This window comes from Mugil cephalus, chromosome 1, assembly GCF_022458985.1.
Source record: "Mugil cephalus isolate CIBA_MC_2020 chromosome 1, CIBA_Mcephalus_1.1, whole genome shotgun sequence".
Taxonomy (NCBI): Eukaryota; Metazoa; Chordata; class Actinopteri; order Mugiliformes; family Mugilidae; genus Mugil; species Mugil cephalus.
In genome coordinates this window covers 37,267,556-37,285,174 of record NC_061770.1, presented here as the reverse complement: position 1 = coordinate 37,285,174, position 17,619 = coordinate 37,267,556, and the positions used below count along the sequence as shown (strand labels likewise).

Here is a 17,619-nt window from a genome sequence, read left to right as displayed (position 1 = left end):
TTTGGCTTTTGTGCCCTCAAAAAATTGACAACACAAAAAGCCAAGTGCCCTTGCCCATAAAATGACGAAATTCCAGGCCTGAAAACAAGACGACCAAACTGTGCCCTTCGGGATAACCTATGGAAGGAGTTTCTGACAACCATCTTAATTCACAAAATGACATGGATTGTGTTAAAATGACCACTTCCTTATCAGTCTTTGTAATACTAAACATTGACTGTTGGATGGAAACAGGAAGCAACCTTTGTTTCTATGAAGTCTGGTATTCTGTTACGTCATCCATCAACTTTGACCTCCTCTCAATGATGCTCTATCTCACATAGACATCATAGAGGCATTCATAATAAAGGGCAGTATCAAAATGGAACATGTCTTTGAAGGTTCTCTCTCATCCAGGTCATGGTATACCCATGAATTGCTAAAGAAAGGTAAATGGACTTGTAGGGATTCTTGAAGACGTTTCACCACTCTTCCATGTGTCTTCTTCACTTCTGAAGGACTGGTGAGGAGTTGAGGTTTAAACACATATGTGGGGGTTACCTATGATAAACTCATTTGACTAGTTACTTGTTAATGGCTAGATACTTGCCTGCTGTTGGAGGAGACTGTTTGACCCCGTCTTCTGTCTCCAATGAATGGTCCTCTTACTACACAATGTCAGTCAGAGGCTCCAATCTGAATGTGTGAAACTTCTTGAGGACAGATGTTAAGACTACATAGTGGATTGATGGCAGATTATATCTGTTATGACACTGGTCGTCTTTGGGAAAAGAGACGCAACACAATATACAGTTTGTAAGAACTTAAAAGTTATTTATTGACAGGCGTTTAGTGGACATAATACAAAACTTAAATGTTGGCCGAAAATGGTGAAGGAGAAAAATTCGAGGGCTCGAACAGAGCTCAATTTCTTGAAGTGACAAAGAAAATAGTAACAATTAATTAGTAATTAACAAAAGATACAGCTACTTCTCAAAACCTTAGGGTCCCACCAAAGATCACACCAGGATAATCAGAATAACCCCACCGGGCCATGTAACAACAACAAAAACAACGAAGGGCCCTTCTAAAGTCCTACTAAACAAACGAGCTAACTCAAAAGACCTGGTGCAGGCAACATGACAATAACGAAAACTAGGCTTAAGGCCAACACAGAAAGGCCATGGAATACACAACAGGTGTACCCCTAGGCGGACAGCCATCACTCCCTAGTAACAGGAAGTCAAGACTTTTATACCAATGTCCCATCTGTTGGGCTAGGATTAGTTAGACATCGAAGTCGAGGGGCCCAGCAGAGTGAAGACAGGCTGTATCAGGAGGGAAAGGAGGGTCAGTGGGAAGAGTGGGGCTGCATCCATAACAATATCTAAGTCGACCTACCTTGTTAAGAGACGGATGTTCCAATTTCCTCTTTCAAACCATCCGTCTTTTCTGGCTAACATGCCGACAAAGTCACTTGGATGAGTGGTCAAAAATCTTCAAGAAACTTTTCATATAACCATTATGACACCTATCCAAAGAAGGAAAGCAGGTGTTGTTTCTTAAATGGAATGGTATGTTTCTTTAAGGACACTTGCTCACATGACTAATGCTGTTCTTTGCTGGAGTCACCATGGCACTCTTAATGCTAGTGTTGACCAACAGTGAGCGAGGACCATCTTATGCTTGAGGTTGAATAACTGCACTCTCACATGCACACATTTTGAGGTGTTTCATAATTAGATTCAGTTTATTTCAATAATATTCACATAAAAATGATATTATAGCGGTAAATGACAAGAATTGACTCCCTTGTGCAAATGGACACTGTACGGATATTCATGGTGCAAAACTAGACAAAATTCTAAGTAAGACAGAGGGATTAAACACATTACTAATTATGTTTTCTTAAAAATACACATAATAAAGCAACTGAAGACAGACAGTCACATATAAGTTGTGGAGAGCTGGGGAGCACTCGACAGGAGATTGTTCATTTCAGATGCTGTCTCACAACTGGAAATGCTTAATTTGGTGTAGGGTTCATGTGCGCCTCATTGGAACTGTGGAACAGAAGTCGCGATGAAAGACATACAACAATTTATGCTGCCATGTCGCAGTGCAGAGTTTACAGCATGTGGCCCATTTGTGATTTGGTTAGGCCAACAGAGCTTCCCAAATATTGTTACTTCTACAGTTAGACACATCGCTGGCGTCTTTCTGTAAATGACCTTCTTGTTCCATTTGAACATTGCCCATTAGCTCGTCTCTTATGAAATGGCTTCTTTTTTCTTTCAAGGAATGTCCAAATGAAGTACGTCCCATCTATTGTTTTACGCTGGAGTAAACACATTCTGTGTCGGTGTTGTCCCTCTTTCTTCCTGACCTGTTGGGCAGGTTGACATTTAAAGCAGCATAATGGAGGTGGTCTCCATCCTGGTAACCCTGGTGACAAAAGACATATTAGTAGATTAAGATATGATTTCTGCCTACAGAACAATTATTTATAGGTTTATCCCATTTAGCTACCACACAGTGTAACATTCACCTCTGCATTTGTTGTGGAGGGAGCTGAAAATCTTCCTTGACACTCTAGTCGTGAAACAGAGAGTTTCCGTTATTCCGGTTTGAAATAAATACAATTAAGATTAGCGGGGTTATACAAAGGACCAGTTACCTTTAGAATGGCTGCCATTTCCCTTGTTAATCTTATACAGTAAGAAAGACAGTGAAACACAGAGGATGATGGTGAATGCCAAAGTTCCACTCAAGACATGCACCAAGACATGAGGTTTCACCTCACCTGAAAATACAGAAACAGATCTTTCAGCCTTTTTCTCAGATCTAACAAAGTGTGGTGAGATTTTTCCTGCCGAAAATGATAAATGTTACCTTCAAAGTTCAGCTTGGTCCCATTTCCAAACAGTATGTGTCCACACGAGGCGACAGCGCAGTAGTAAATCCCAGCGTGAGATCGATTCAGGCTCTTCATCAGCAGGTTGTAGACACAGGTTATTGTTTGAGTGTTGTTTTTCCTCACACACTGATCACCCCCACCTCCGTGAGTGTAAATCATTTTTGGATAAGACTTCTCCGAGTCTTTGAACCAGTAAACACTGTGTTCTCCATCACAGCTTCCAGAATGCACTGTACAGTTCAGAGTCACAGATCCTCCCGGCTGGACGGTCTCAGAAGCTGACTGATCAATTGAGGCTTTGATGTGTGTACCTGAGTTCTTTACACTGACTCTTGTGCCATCACCAAACTCAAACACAAATGAAAGCCCACTTGCACAGAAGTACGTACCTGTGTCTGAAGTTTGTAAATTTGAAATGATTAAGTAGCTTTTTCCAGGTTCAGTGTTCTGTGAGAATCGATTGTCCTTGAATTCACCATGAAAAGTGCCCTTTTTGTCAAACCTATAGGCAACAGAGATAAGCTGTAGCTTCTGCTCCAGCGTTTGCTTATACCAGTAATACTTTGCAGCATCATCCTCCAAACTACACTGCAAAGTTAAGGTATCTCCCACATCAGCCGAAATAAAGCGTCTCTCTTGGTGCACTGTTGTGCGCTCTTTGGAATTATTCATCTCAGCTGAAATGAAATGGAAAAGCACAGTTAATATCACCTGGCTGAAATATAACATAATCAGAAAAAAAAAATATCTATATTCAGACAGGCTACACATTAAATTAACAGCTTTAATAGAAGCGCAACTCACCCATTTTCCACAAGAACAGACATGTAAGGTAGACAACAAACATCGGAGGTGTCATCCTGTCGAAATCGCTTTGGTAAATGAAAAGCACTTTGATGCATCTACACTCCTCAGACACAAGACTGTGCTGATTGGCCAACAAGTTAACATGAGGTTGAAGTTAACTGCCACCTACAGCTACTCCTCATAAAGAATCACACGTAGAGAGCTATCTGAAGGACCCAAAGTCTCGTCACACCCCTAAACTCACTAAGAAAAAGAATGACCTTCAGGCATACAAGCAATTATGAAGATATAGTAGAGTTGTGGTGGTAGACATTTCAAAGTAATTATAACTTGCCAAATACAGCACAATCATACAGAATGGCACACTTTGCAAGATACATTTTATATGTTTTAATTTTATTATGCTGCATCAATGCAGTGGACAATAGAATCTGTCAGGCAACTCAACTCTTTTACTTGTTGCATTGTAATGTATACCGATCAACCATAATATTAAATCCACTGACAGGTAAAGTGAATAACATTGACCGTCTTGTGACAATACGATGTTCTGCTGGGACACTTTTGGACCTTGCATTCATTTGTGTGGATTTTACTTTGACATGTAGCACCCACTTAGACCAGACCAGGCACCCCCATCCCATAGCAAGGATTAAGGGGTGGGGGTGAAAGGAAGGGAACTCAAAAACATGAAAAATAGTACAAGGCGTTTAAATTCGTCTCCAAATTCACTAGATCCAAAACTGATCAAGTATCTGTGGGATCCACTGGAAGATGTCTGATCCACAGAGGCCCCTCCCCTCAACCCAAAGCTGAATCCTGTGAAATAACGCAGCCAGTCTGGCAGTGCAGAGAGGATGGCAAAGCAGTCGGCTTCCGGCAAAAATAAAAAAATAAAAATAAAAATAAAAATAAAAATAAAAATAAAAATAAAAAAATATATATATATAGATTACGTTTTGTGTTTTAGGGATCAACATGTGTGCTTCTATGGATCAGTCTGTTAGCTAGCTAGCCATACAGTCAGCTGCAGAGGCTTAACAGTATTTGGGTAAACAGTTAAAAGACGGTCACTGTCCCACATTCACAAGCCAACTGGACTCACTAAAATCTCAGACAAAATGCACAAACACGTCATGGTTCTATGTTTGTCTTTTATTTTGTGATCGTGGTTTTGAGTTTCCTGTTTTGTTTTGTTTAGTTTCATAACGTCCTGTCTGTGGTGCCTTGTGTTTCTGTCATGATGTCTGTCTGTGTCTTGTTTTGTGTTTCCTGTTTTATTTTGTTAAGTTTCTGGATTTCCTGTCTCTTGTGCCTCATTGTTTGTTGATTACTTATTGGTTTTTCCTGGTTTGATTGCCCTCATTAGTTTCCCCTATGTCTTGCCATGTGCCCTCTTATGTGTATATATAGGCCTGCCTTCCTTTTGTTCCCTGTTTTGGATCTTCCTGCCTTCTGCAGCGGTTTTTGTTCCCATTAGTTTTCATTAAATACCCTTTTTTTCCCTGGATTCCCTGCCTCATTTGTTGTCCTGTGTTTTATGTCCTCACTTCAACGCCACTCAGTCCTGACAAAAAATCCCTCTTAGACAGTACATGTTGTCAGTGTATTCTTTGTACATATTCCTGCCTAAAGAACCAAGGTTTGGTCGGCACAGTGTCTCCGTGGTTAGCACTGATGCCTTCCAGCGAGAAGTTCTGGGTTTGCATGTTCTTCCTGTGTTTGCATAGGTTTTCTCCGGGTACTCAGGTTTCCTCCCACCTTCAAAGTCATTCTTGTTAGGTTAATTGGTGACTCTAAATTGATCCTAGGCATGACCATGAGTGCAAATGGTTGTTTGTCTCTATATTGGCCTTGTGATGGACTGGCGACCTGTCCAGGCTGTACTTTCGCCTGACAGCTGGGTGGGCTGCAGCAACCATGGTGAGGATAGGTTGTAGAAGATGAGATGAGAACCAAGGCAGTCTGCCTTATTGGATGACTAGAACAATTTCTAGAGTTGTAGTTGTTTTCTGTGACAAGTCAGACTACCTGAACAATATGCCCCTTATGTGGTTTTATGCGCTTTTTAGATTGACCATGTGTCTGTACACCTCTACACTCTGCTGAAATCCATAGACAAGATTCAGATTCACAGGTCTCATTAAAACAATGTTTGGCTATATTGAGACCATAAGCCATATCTAGTGTAACTGTTGAGAGTCAAGACACTTTTCATTTTATTTCTTAAACATCTTGAAAAACCATCTTTGTCTAAATGTGATATTTCTATTGGCAGCAGCTTCTTTTCCATTTATTTTTGAACACATCTCCAGTCTGGAATAAATGACTTGCCATTTCTTTTGACCCACCATCAAGGCAATGGCGCCCAAACACATCTTTGAGATGATGCTTCTAGAGGCTGTACGCGTATCGTATCATATCACATCGCATTGCATCATATCAGTAACTTGTTTGTGACAGTGTATTCATAACGTGACTGGCTCAGAAACGAATAGATCATTTCAGATACAGATATCATTTCAGATATCGTAGTACTGAATCATAAAGCATTTCCTTTTAGACGTAATGGCCTCATGGATAAAAATAATTTGTGCTACGTACGACAAGAATCAAAAGATTATCATTGCATAGCTGCTGTGGTAGAAGATGAAGTGTCACTGTGAAGACTTCCTGCTTCAAACCACACAGACACAAGCACAAAGACTGTGGAGGTTTGTAGATAAGCAGTTAGCCGACTCTTAGCAACACGCACACAGATATTATCTGTTACAGCGGACCGCAAGGGATACTATAAAAAGACGTACTGCATCGCGCTGTCGTTGATTTGTTGTGGCATCAAAAAAAAAGAAGAAGCTTCTGACTTCTGTGATGCTTACATACACTGTGAAATGTACTGTAGCACTGAGAGATAGGACAAGATATATGATGGAAGTAATTTATTTTCAGAACAAGACAAGTAAATATCATCATCATCATCATTCACAGCCGGCCTTGAAGAATGTGTTTGAGAAACGCCCATAGAATCTCATATACTCATCTATGCTTTCATCTATACTTCCTTAGAGTACAGATAAAACCCCTCTAGTGTCTTACAGTAGAGTACACACACTGATTGTAGGTGTCATCCATCTGTCTTCGTGATCGGTTGAAATTTTGTTTCCTCAAAGCAGCATAATGGAGGTTGTCTGCATCCTGGTAATCCTGATTTAAAAAATACATCGCAAATCGTGATTGGGCAAATGAAATTTAGAAATGTTCCCTAAGTCATATCTGGATTGAAAATTTACCTCTCCATTAGCGCCGGAGGAATCTGAAGATCTCCCTTGAGATTCTGGCGTAAGAGAGAAAAAGTTATTTAATAAAAAAGCCATCTTCAGTGAATCCGATCGGTTTGACACAGCAATGTGAGTTACCTGTACACGGGCAGTGGTCACTTTTATACATCCTGCACACTAGGAAAGCCATTACAATACTCAGGAGGATGGTGAATGCCAGAACTCCACTTAAGAAATGCACAAGAAAGTCAGAAGATGTGAAGTCATCTGCAGAGCCAAACGTTAGAAGACATTATAGAAATTTGAGCCATCATCTCTGTGTTTATGTAAATATTTGCTAAATTGCTAAACTATATTTACCTGCTAATTCCAATTGGGTCCCATTTCCAAACAGTATGTATCCACATGAGGCAACAGCACAGTAGTAGGTTCCATTGTGAGAATGGTCCAGGCTCTGTATTGCCAAGTTGTAGACACAAGTCTGTGTTTGCATGTGGGGATTCCTCTCACACTGATCATTTGCATCTCCATGAGTGTAAATGAGTCCTGGATGAGGTTCTTCAGAGTCTTTGAACCAGTAAACTCTGTGTTCTCCATCACAGGTCCCAGTGTATACTGTACAGTTCAGAGTCACAGAGTCTCCTAGCTGGACGGTCTCAGATGGAGACTGATGGACTGAAGCGTTAAGGTTCAATCCAGAACCCTTTACACTGACTGTAACGCCCTCGGCAAATTCAAATTTGTATGCATAGCAGCTTACACAGTAATAAGTGGCTGTATCTGAAATATCTAAGTCAGATATTTTCAAGTGGTTGTTACCCTTTTGAATTTCCAACGAGAACCTTGGATTCCCTTTGAATTCACCAATGAAAGTGCCATGTGGATCATGTTTATAGAAGGAAGAGACGAGCTTGGGCTTATCTCCCACACTTTGCTTGTACCAATAAAACATAGCTGCAACATCACTTTTATAGAAACATCGCAAAGTCACGTTTTCTCCCACGTTCCTTGATATAAAACCACTCTCTTGACGCAGATGAACATGGTCCTTTGCATTATTGGTCAAAGCTGAAGAGAAAAAAAAAGAAGGAGGTAATACCACTTCGTAACTCCCATAAACATTCAAATACAAATTAGAAATGACCACAGCAATGGATACATGTTTCTAAGAATGCAAAAGTCTCCACCACTTACCTAATCTCCACAAGAACAGACCAGTCAGATAAAAGGCAAACTTCAGAGATGTCATTGTGATGAAAATGCCTCGATGAATGTAGAGGACCACTGTACGTTGACTGCTTTTAGAGAGAGGACGGCATTTGATTGGCTAACAAGGAGTGACACTGACTGTCCTATTTTGGAAACACACGTTCAGTGCCCCCTCCATTACTAGATTTGGCTCTCAAGACAAGACTTGTCGACTGACAGCTATATAATACCAAGTGGTATTGAAGATCATAAAATGAAGATTTACCTGGTAAATTGAGAATAGTGATGCTTAACTAGATTTTTGAGCGTATACATTTTCCGTAATATGACTATAAAAAATTGCAACGTTTTGGATTAAGATAGAAAAGAAGATTATATAACATACTCATTATTTGCATAAAATGAAAAAGTTGAACAAACTCAAGTCAAGTGAAACTTTTCTTGAATAAAGCAATGTTGGCCAAGGTTTTTGTTTGCGGTGACCTGAGAAAAAGTTCAGCTCAACTGCATGTATATTCAGAGGTCAGTCTTCCTGTGTTCATGCAGTATGAAGTTTCCACCGATGAAAAATCAGTTGCCACCTTTGCCACAAGTGTGGAAAAGCTGAGATCTGAAAGGTAGAAACGGTGAAACAGTTGGTGTCTTCCTGGTTGTTTGACAGATCTTAGAATCACTTGTGCTTTTGTTGAGATAATTGACTTTAATGTGGTATCAAAGGTACATGTAGCTGATTCTCAACCTTAGGTGAGACATGTCAATATTATACATCTCACCATCATATTTTACTATGGAGTTGTGTAACATCTTGTTGTGAGTAAAATGATTTAGGGCCTATTGGTGTCTTTGCTGGGCAAGCATGAACACAGCATTTTAAGATCGCGTGAGAACAATCACCTGACAGCTGACAACAATGTTCATGAATGTTATGGTTTATATAACCTGTGAAATCATTTTGCAGTTGGTTGACCTGTTGGTTACCACCTAGCTAACTTATCTGCATGTTCCCAATGGCAATGACATACTATTTTTAGATTCTTCTTTGCCTGAAAAACAAAAAAGGTTTATCTGAAGTGAAGCTGAATGATAATCTCGCCAAGTTTTGGTCAGTGTAGTATGTCATCCAGGTATCTTTGGCATGCCGCAAGTGCTCAAGTTTGTCAGTCATTATTTATGACAGTAATGAACCACCTGCCAGCCTACGACTCCACTAGCACATAATCCAAAACTGTTTCCCAGCTTTGGTGTTCAGCTTCCATTTTGTGTGGCACATACTCATCAGTGTTTCCCCTGGTAGCTCCACCCTCTGCTTCCTGCTTGGCAGTACACATTACCATGCGATGACATACTGTAGCACAAGTAAAGGTGACTTTTCTAGGCTGTTGGCAAAGTTGTAGGACACTCACGCTTAGAGGGGAGAAAATGCTTTGGTTACCAACCACCATCTTCTAAAGGCCATGGACATTTGTACAAAATGGCATGCACTGATGCAGAAATGTCACGTGGGAGCTGGAGGGCGCAGACTTATATCATTCAGTCTCTGGGGAATGTGACTTCAAGATTACATCTGAATATGTCCAGTAACTATTAAGTATTTGAGCGTAAAGGAAAGTCAAGAACTTTCCGACTGCTTGATGTTGCCATTCTGTGGCTTCAGTTTGAAGGTTTACTCACAGGCATTGCAAGAAGCTTAGAAGCTGGTGAGCTTTGAGATTAACAGATAAACTCAAAACATTTTCTTCCAAAACAATGTAATAATTGACTGCATATGCATAATGTTACAGAGTGGCTATGTATGTATCATTTCTTCTCATCTTGTTTTAGCATTATAATTCTGATTTATTGATATAGTCAGTCCAGGCATTGGAGTTACTGTGGCGCAGCAGTTCTCGAAAACACTGCAGAGACATCCTGTTTGAAACCACAAAGGGAGCAAAGGGTCGCTGCAAAAGACACTACCAAAGTATACTGAGAGCTTTATACTGTTAACCACACACAGGCTAAAAAAAGATTCTCATGTGTATGGTTTGATGTGTACATCAGCCCAGTGTTTAGCAATAAACAACTTGCAAAAACATTTTGAAGAGAAGGTTTGACAGCACGCACAGGGCAAACACAGACACAGGTTGTTCAACAGAACTGATGTGTTGCTCTGTCTTGCTATGAGAAGGCCGTCCCCTTCCGTTTCTGAGCACGTAGTCATGTCCAGAAGATGTCACATCTCTCAGCCACGCAGCTTTGTGTTTGCAGGGGCTTGATTATGTTCGTATATCATGTGCTTACTAGAAGCTTGATTTTTATTTTTTAATGAAAGAAAATGGTAAGGAGGGGGTTAGGGTTAGGGTTAGGGTTCCGATTCATTGTGAAACTTAATGTGTTCTCTCTACACATCAATTCCTGTTTTTCAATGCAGGAAGTAGCAATTAACACCACGCACTCCTTTTGAATTTTGTGTTGATGTTAGTCGATGATTTAAAGTAGTGGACACATATATACCTTATGATGTCTCAGTTTCAAGTATTCACCATCAGTGCAAAATGTAAAGACAACTCATGTGAAATAACATTTTTATTAAGTGAAATATGACAGCGTTGGTTCAGAAAATGTGCAGTGGTCTACAGTGGATACATTTTTTTTCTTCTTACCCAATAACATGATAAAAATGGAAAGTCCCGCTTTACTGCTTGACACCGGAGTAGACGCATTCGCTTGCGGTGTTGTCTCTCTGCCTTGCAGGTCTTTTGACCTTGTATCCTCTTAAAGCAGCATAATGGAGGCTGTCTGAATCTTGGCAACCCTGGTAATAACATGTAATTTTAGCATTTATCACTTGTCTGATGCACACACTCTGTAAATACACTTAAAGTAGCTGTGATACTATTGTGCTTTGAAATGTTTTCACTTCAGTTATTTCAAGACTCATGGGTAAATATCTATTTTATTTTTACATAATGTATTCCCGTGACAGCTATACCAAGCCTGAATGAAATTACTGTCTCATATGGCTGCAATGATTATGTAGCAGGTAGTTGGGTTTGATGCTGAGTATATAAAGCGTACTTTGGTTTAGGTTTAGGCAATCAAAGGATTGTGTTTGGCCATTTTCTGTATTTAACCATGTTACATCATGTTATGGGTACACCATACGTAGGTATGTGCATAAGTACTAAAAAATTGGATATTTTGATGATGATGAAGATAAATACAGCCAGTAAGGTCCAACCACTATTAGTGGCAAAATGTATTCCAGAGGTTGTGAAATGCATTTGAATAGGGGATTTTGTGTTGTCTGCATGTTGGCATAGTAGTACTCACTTCTGCATTTGGATTGCAGGCAGCTGTAGATGTGGCTTTAGAGCCTGTGGTGTGAAATAAGGTCAGAGAGACAGATTTTAGTTGACTGTAATACTTACACATGATAGAAAAAGTGCTACCAAACATTGCATCATAGATTGTAAACGTTTCATCAATATTTGGCCTTTTTGGTTCATATTGGTGCTGACAGCCTCAGCTACCTTCAAACTGATACCAGAACAATCTGTTATTCACTAGTTTTCGCAGCCGATGAGTTTTACAACAGAAGTAATTGTGGAATATGCTGTTTTCTGACTTTCGTTGACTTCATAGTTCATATAGAGCACAAGCCAATTCAATTCCAATGTTTACCACACCATCATATGAAATAATGAAAGTGTAACCTACCTTTACATTGGTAGATTTTTCTGGTTTTATATACTGCGTGTCCCAGTGAAACTATCAGGATGATGTTAAATGCCAAACCTCCACTCAAGAAATACACCAGGGTAAGAGGTTCAGCCTTATCTGCAAATCCAGACACCAGCAAACAAGATGGAGTAGGTAAAAATCACTATTAGAGAATACATGAATCATTTGCTTTATTCTTACTTACGCTCTTCATTGTACTTTTCCTTGTTTCCAAATAATATGTGTCCACATGAGGCAACTGCACAAGAGTCGGTGTCTGGCTGATTCGAGTTATTCATCGGCACGTTGTAGATACAGGTGTGCGTTTGTATGTTGGTTGTTCTGTTACACTGATCATTTGTGCCTCCACTGGTGTAGATGAGTCCCGGATGGGATTCTTCTTCTTTTTTGAACCAATAGACACTGTGTTCTCCGTCACAGCTCCTAGTGAGGACTGTACACTTCAGAGTCATGGAGACCACTGGCTGGACGGTCTCAGGGTCTGAATGATGGACTAAAGCTTGGAGGTTCAAACCTGAACCCTTCACACTGACCATGGCGCCCTCTCCAAATTCAAAATCGTTTAAAAAGACACCGATGCAGTAGTAAGTAGCCGAGTCTGATGTATGCAAGTCAGAGATTGTTAGGTGATTTTTACCATTTCCCGTATCAAGCGTGAAACGTGAACTGTTCCTGAATTCGTTACGAAAGATGCCCTTTTGTTCGTGTTTATAGAAGGTGGAGAGGATCGTTGGCTTTTGTCCCAGGGTTTGTTTATACCAGTAAAACATCACAGCATCACCTTCGTAGAAACACCGTAAAGTCACGCTGCCCCCAACATCAGCTGAATAAAGACCACCTTTTTGATTCACGTATCTGGATGACTTGTGACCAGTCTTCTGAGCTGAAAAGAAATCAGGTTTACTTCAAAGATTATAGTATATCATCTTAAAAAATGTGTAGACATTGCATCAAAAGCATTTGTAGTAGACAGCTTACCTGAACTGCCCAGGTACAGCCAAAAGAGGCACAGAGCCAACGTGTGGGGGGTCATGGTGTCCCAATCGCTGTGTTGAATGAACTGAATCTCAGTGCGTTATCTTCTCATCAGAGAGAGGACTCTTTTTTGATTGGCTGACGAAGGGTAACGCCTGAGAGTAAACTGACGTTCCATTTAACATGTGTTGGGATAAATAACTTACCGTATCTTCCTTTTGTTGCTCACGTTCTGTGAATGACGATTTTATGTTCCATTTCACTGAATTATGTGACAACTATTTCCAGATTATCCATCTAATATTTAAGGTTTTTCCCATAATGTGGTGTCTAACCTTAAAATAGATTTAATTTGCAGTGAATTGGATTTAGCCACTGAATTTGTCATTTTGGCTATTTTCAAACTTGCATATGTCAGCAATGGAATCAACAACTCCATAGTACCTAGTTCCTGTTATTCTGTACTGTAAGATTTTGTCCAGTATGTAAAAGGACACTGATGTTGATGTGTTGTTGTGAAGTAACACCAGAAAAGTAGAGCTCTGCAAACAGGGCCGTTTATTGCTTCACTTGCGATGCCACAGACAAACACACCATAGATACTTGTTTGTTAGTGCTCAGGCAAGTATATTACTTGTGTGTTTGCGCAATTGTTTATCTGGCCTGACTTCCGTGAATGGAAAACTCCCCCAGTGCTGTTGTTCCATAGGGCCTCTGGCTATGTTTGTATGTCTGTGTTACACAAAACATCACAATTTCATAAAGTTACCACGCATTATTTGACAAATCAACAGTAGGAAGGAAATTAATTCTATAACCTGTTGCCTACATAATGTGTAGTCTTTAAGAGGTCTGGGCATTAGACTGTGTGGCTGCAGTGCATGAAAACACTGCAGCGACTTCCTGTTTGAGACCACAAAGAGCACAGAGGGTCCTTGAAAGGAACAACATATAGGACTATATCTCAAATCTCTTGGCTTGTGGTGTACAATTGAGACATTTACGGTAAATAACCTGTGTATTATCAACAGGGCAGGTGCTCACAACCTGACTGATCTGTTTGTGCCATGTGTGGACTTTATCAGGTTGTCGGGTTGTGTTGTCACCATGCTGTGAGATGGCTGCCTCTGTCCGAGCACGCTGCCACCTCTGGAAGGAGTAGTTTCTGTATTCATCATGAGTGCAACGCCATGCCTTTTGTGCCCCTCTGATTATAAGTGTCAAAGTATAAGACCTTTTGATTAAGTAACTACACAAGAACCAAACAGTCTGTCTTGCTGGAGGGCTTGTTTAAGGCAGTGCATGTACAGATATTGAGCGGTAAAGGTTTTGCCTCACGAGTTAAAGTGGTGTCAACACTTTCACCACCGCAGCACTGAGAGGCGGATACACGTAGACAGGAGAGCACTCACTGCATTTTCAGTACCACAAGTATCATAAGGTTCAGCTATATGTGGTTGTGTGTTTGTACACTGCAAATGACGGGTACAGCAAGAGTGGAAATATAACACCTTTAGACAACTCGGACGACATCAAAGGAGAATGTTCTGACTGCAGCTAAAGGCACACGTTCAATCGTGTTCAGCGTCCGGGGGAGTGATCTCAGACAAAGTCTGCTCACACAGAAACAAGTCCAGCTCTACTTCCTCACAGCAGAGTACGCACATTCAGTCATGGTGTTGTCCCTCTGACTTCTTGGTCTGGCGACCCTGGTTTCTCGTAAAGCAGCGTAATGGAGACTATCGGCATCTTGGTGACCCTGGTTATGAAATACAAACGAGTTATTGATCTCATTAGTCTAATAGTCAACTATTATGCCCATTCACCACAACAACAACTTGTATATTGTGTAGATATTGCTCTTAGCTTCCTCTGCCTGTGCTGTAACGTGAGTTACTGTCAAGTGCAATATCCTACTTACGGTATTTTGAGTTGAGGCAGCTGAAGATCTCCCTTGAGGTTGGTCATGAAAGAAACAACAAAGAATAATGATTGTTTGAGCTTGCTGAGATGATTGTTTTAACCTACAGTGGAATCATTTCAACAAAAAGTAAGGAACTTGTTACCTTTTATTCAAATGTGACATTCGCAGAACCATGGCCAGAGCCAACTTATCCACTTAAATGAGCGACAAATTGCCATTGATACCAAAACAGCACACTTGAATGCTCACAAATTTGAGCGCAGGTGATGTCATCTGAAAGGCCACCATGTCTGCTTTCAGACAAGGAGGGTGTAGATGGTGAGTCAATTGCAGGACTCGAGGTCGGACTGCGACTTTTTCAAATAGTTGACTTATTATTCTCATCTCATCTGATCTTCTACTACCGCTCACCCTCGCTAGGGTCACGGGGGGGTGCTGGAGCCCATCCCAGCTGTAATAGACTCTGGACAGGTTGCTGATTATTCTCTTTTTGGATTTTTCTTTTCATTTTCAGCAGCTGATTTGTGTTTAGGAAACTAACCTAGGCCTATGGTTTGGCTTAAAGAGGATCCTTTCACAGTAAAAGGAAAACCAGTTGGGTCACATAGATTTTACAAAGAGTTGCCCGAACCAGTTGCCCTAACACTTCTACCACTCTACTTTTGAATAGCAATATTTTGGTACTAGTTCAACACTAACTAGGTTTTTGCTGATGAATTTATATAATTTGTTATATATATATATATATATATATATATATATTATTTTTTTTTTTTTTTTTTACAAATGTATTACTCATATTAATATCAAATTGAATAAACAATTATATATATGAGTATGTCACTGGTAGATGGATGTGTCGCCAGTAGCTCATTTAATTTGTTGGTGCCCTTCAGTGTCACATAAGATGAATACTTTCTATGAGATTAAAAGAATAAGTGTGTCCTACCTGTACATTTGCAGTTCTTTCTCTTGTGCAACGTACACGCCATGTAAGCCAAGAAAAGCAGCAGGATGGTGGTGAATGCCAACGCTCCACTCAAGACGTACAGCAAAACACGAGACCCCACTTCATCTGCCGAGAGCCGAATGGTTGGTCAGAGGCTATCCGCCACTGTTTTTCAAATTCGTCCATCTTTACTTTAATGTTACTTACCATTAACGTCCACCCTCGTCCCATTTCCAAACAGTATGTGTCCACACAAGGAAACAGCGCAGTAGTAGGTGCCATCATGAGAACGATTCAGGCTTTTTATCGGCAAGTTGTATCTGCAGGTGTGGGACTGTATGGTGAGATTGCTCTCACAATACTCATCATTCCTCCCTCCATGGGTGTAAATCATAGTTGGAAATGATTCTTCAGAACTTTTGAACCAGTGAACGCTGTATTCTTCATCGCAGGTCCCGGGTTCAGTGTGTATTGTACAGTTCAGTGACAAGGACACTCCTGGCTCGACGGTTTCATTTGACAACTGATGGACTGAAGTGCGAATGTTCAACCCCGAACCCTTCACGTCTATCACATAGCCCTCCAGAAATGTATACGAATATGAAAAGGCACTAATACAGTAGTAAATGGCAGAGTCTGATGTTTGCACGTTTAAGATCTTCAAGTGATTTTTACCATGGCCAGTTTCCAGTTTAAACCGTGGATTGTCCTCAAATTCATCATTAAAAGTGCCGCTCTGCTCGTGCTTGTAGAATTTAGACAGCCACTGTGGTTTCTGTCCCAGAGTTTGCCTATACCAGTACAACATAACTGCAACATTGTCTTCATATAAACATTCCAAAGTCACGTCTCGACCAATATCAACTGAGTGAAATTGTAAAGATGATGATAATTCCTGAGTTGTCAAAAGATCTACGGAGGAAATGGAGGAGACAAGCAAATGCACAATTATGCATGCTGAAGCTTCCAAAATCATAAACACTCGAAAGGATATGGCCAACTTACCCAATGTTCCCAAAAGCAGGCATGCAACGTAGAAAGCAAACATTGGGTGTGTCATTATGCTGAAATTGCTGTGGTCCATTGAGAGAATCCCCTCGCGTTCTCTAGTTTTCAGAGAAAAGATTGGCCTCGTTCGGCCAATCAGAAATGACTGAGTGATCACATGTTCAGTGCCCCCTATGTGAGAAGGTTTGCACGGAAAGAAGTGAGAGCACAGTCGGAAACGAGGTTTGTAATAGAGGTTTGCTGTCGAGAATATGAAGGAGCTTCCGAATCATCTGACCTTGAAATAAAGGACCCTTGTAAACGTTGCCTTTGTCGAATGCACTAAAATAAGATGGCGAGACATGTCTGAGTGTCTTTTACTGGATGGAGCTAGTTCCTTATGGAACGTGTGAGTTTCTTATGGAACGTGTGAAGGAGGAGGAGGTGGAAGGAAGGGTGAGCTAAGTCAGACTGACTCCCCCATCCCACTGTTGTCTGGTATGCGCCCAATATTGTGTGTTTTTCTTTATCCATCAGTTAGTTTAGCATTGACCTCTGACTTTCTACTAGTGCTCCTATGGAGGAAAAACACTACACAGTACACAGCACAGTACACAAAAAGTAATGATGTGTGCCTGATGCTTACAGCCGTTGTGGTTATGCAAACAATAAGGGACTGAGAGACATATTTAAATCACACTGAAGATATTATTGTCCCTTCCGCTCTGCATTATTCACTGTGGTGATTTTTATTTATGGATTTGTGCACAGTGGTGTTCTGTTTTTTGTTTTTTTGTTGTTTTTTTTTGGAGCCCAACATATAAAGTCTTTGTTTAGACCGGTGGTTGTTTTCTGATGCATGGTCTACATC

At 40.5% G+C, this 17,619-nt stretch overlaps 4 protein-coding genes across 4 annotated transcripts; all 4 read right to left on the bottom strand.

The window, feature by feature from the left end:
- Window positions 1–1,700: 1,700 nt before the first annotated feature.
- LOC125021513 (V-set and immunoglobulin domain-containing protein 1-like) lies at window positions 1,701–3,839 on the bottom strand. Its single transcript, XM_047607626.1, has 5 exons — window positions 3,701–3,839; window positions 2,872–3,573; window positions 2,657–2,782; window positions 2,528–2,571; window positions 1,701–2,424 (listed from the first exon to the last, which is right to left on the bottom strand). The coding sequence occupies exons 1-5, from the start codon at window positions 3,753–3,755 to the stop codon at window positions 2,305–2,307; spliced, it is 1,047 nt and encodes a 348-aa protein (XP_047463582.1). The 5' UTR covers window positions 3,756–3,839; the 3' UTR covers window positions 1,701–2,304.
- A 2,808-nt stretch (window positions 3,840–6,647) lies between these two features.
- LOC125021495 (CD276 antigen-like) lies at window positions 6,648–8,262 on the bottom strand. The gene is made up of 5 exons (XM_047607600.1): window positions 8,176–8,262; window positions 7,342–8,049; window positions 7,120–7,248; window positions 6,994–7,037; window positions 6,648–6,907 (listed from the first exon to the last, which is right to left on the bottom strand). The coding sequence occupies exons 1-5, from the start codon at window positions 8,228–8,230 to the stop codon at window positions 6,788–6,790; spliced, it is 1,056 nt and encodes a 351-aa protein (XP_047463556.1). The 5' UTR covers window positions 8,231–8,262; the 3' UTR covers window positions 6,648–6,787.
- Window positions 8,263–10,742: 2,480 nt separating this feature from the next.
- Window positions 10,743–12,968, bottom strand: LOC125021543. The gene is made up of 5 exons (XM_047607660.1): window positions 12,892–12,968; window positions 12,098–12,796; window positions 11,890–12,009; window positions 11,503–11,546; window positions 10,743–10,984 (listed from the first exon to the last, which is right to left on the bottom strand). Exons 1-5 carry the CDS (start codon window positions 12,944–12,946, stop codon window positions 10,865–10,867), a joined length of 1,038 nt encoding a protein of 345 aa, XP_047463616.1. The 5' UTR covers window positions 12,947–12,968; the 3' UTR covers window positions 10,743–10,864.
- A 1,541-nt stretch (window positions 12,969–14,509) lies between these two features.
- LOC125021552 lies at window positions 14,510–16,829 on the bottom strand. Its single transcript, XM_047607671.1, has 5 exons — window positions 16,767–16,829; window positions 15,969–16,673; window positions 15,762–15,887; window positions 14,810–14,841; window positions 14,510–14,647 (listed from the first exon to the last, which is right to left on the bottom strand). The coding sequence occupies exons 1-5, from the start codon at window positions 16,819–16,821 to the stop codon at window positions 14,528–14,530; spliced, it is 1,038 nt and encodes a 345-aa protein (XP_047463627.1). The 5' UTR covers window positions 16,822–16,829; the 3' UTR covers window positions 14,510–14,527.
- Between the last annotated feature and the right edge of the window lie 790 nt (window positions 16,830–17,619).

What these genes read in the sequence shown, in the direction of transcription:
- LOC125021543 (XM_047607660.1), bottom strand. Translation starts at nt 12,946, where the DNA reads ATGACCCCCCACACGTTGGCTCTGTGCCTCTTTTGGCTGTACCTGGGC. An exon ending in GCTGTACCTGGGCAGTTCAG is followed by an intron (nt 12,797 to 12,891) that starts GTAAGCTGTCTA and finishes ATTTCTTTTCAG; the next exon opens with CTCAGAAGACTGGTCACAAG. An exon ending in AAAAATCTACCAATGTAAAG is followed by an intron (nt 11,547 to 11,889) that starts GTAGGTTACACT and finishes TTCACACCACAG; the next exon opens with GCTCTAAAGCCACATCTACA.
- LOC125021513 (XM_047607626.1), bottom strand. Translation starts at nt 3,755, where the DNA reads ATGACACCTCCGATGTTTGTTGTCTACCTTACATGTCTGTTCTTGTGG. An exon ending in TCTGTTCTTGTGGAAAATGG is followed by an intron (nt 3,574 to 3,700) that starts GTGAGTTGCGCT and finishes ATTTCATTTCAG; the next exon opens with CTGAGATGAATAATTCCAAA. An exon ending in GACCAAGCTGAACTTTGAAG is followed by an intron (nt 2,783 to 2,871) that starts GTAACATTTATC and finishes CTGTATTTTCAG; the next exon opens with GTGAGGTGAAACCTCATGTC.
- LOC125021552 (XM_047607671.1), bottom strand. Translation starts at nt 16,821, where the DNA reads ATGACACACCCAATGTTTGCTTTCTACGTTGCATGCCTGCTTTTGGGA. An exon ending in CCTGCTTTTGGGAACATTGG is followed by an intron (nt 16,674 to 16,766) that starts GTAAGTTGGCCA and finishes TTTCCTCCGTAG; the next exon opens with ATCTTTTGACAACTCAGGAA. An exon ending in GACGAGGGTGGACGTTAATG is followed by an intron (nt 15,888 to 15,968) that starts GTAAGTAACATT and finishes GGCTCTCGGCAG; the next exon opens with ATGAAGTGGGGTCTCGTGTT.
- LOC125021495 (XM_047607600.1), bottom strand. Translation starts at nt 8,230, where the DNA reads ATGACATCTCTGAAGTTTGCCTTTTATCTGACTGGTCTGTTCTTGTGG. An exon ending in TGACCACTGCCCGTGTACAG is followed by an intron (nt 7,038 to 7,119) that starts GTAACTCACATT and finishes CTCTTACGCCAG; the next exon opens with AATCTCAAGGGAGATCTTCA. An exon ending in CCTCCGGCGCTAATGGAGAG is followed by an intron (nt 6,908 to 6,993) that starts GTAAATTTTCAA and finishes TTTTTAAATCAG; the next exon opens with GATTACCAGGATGCAGACAA.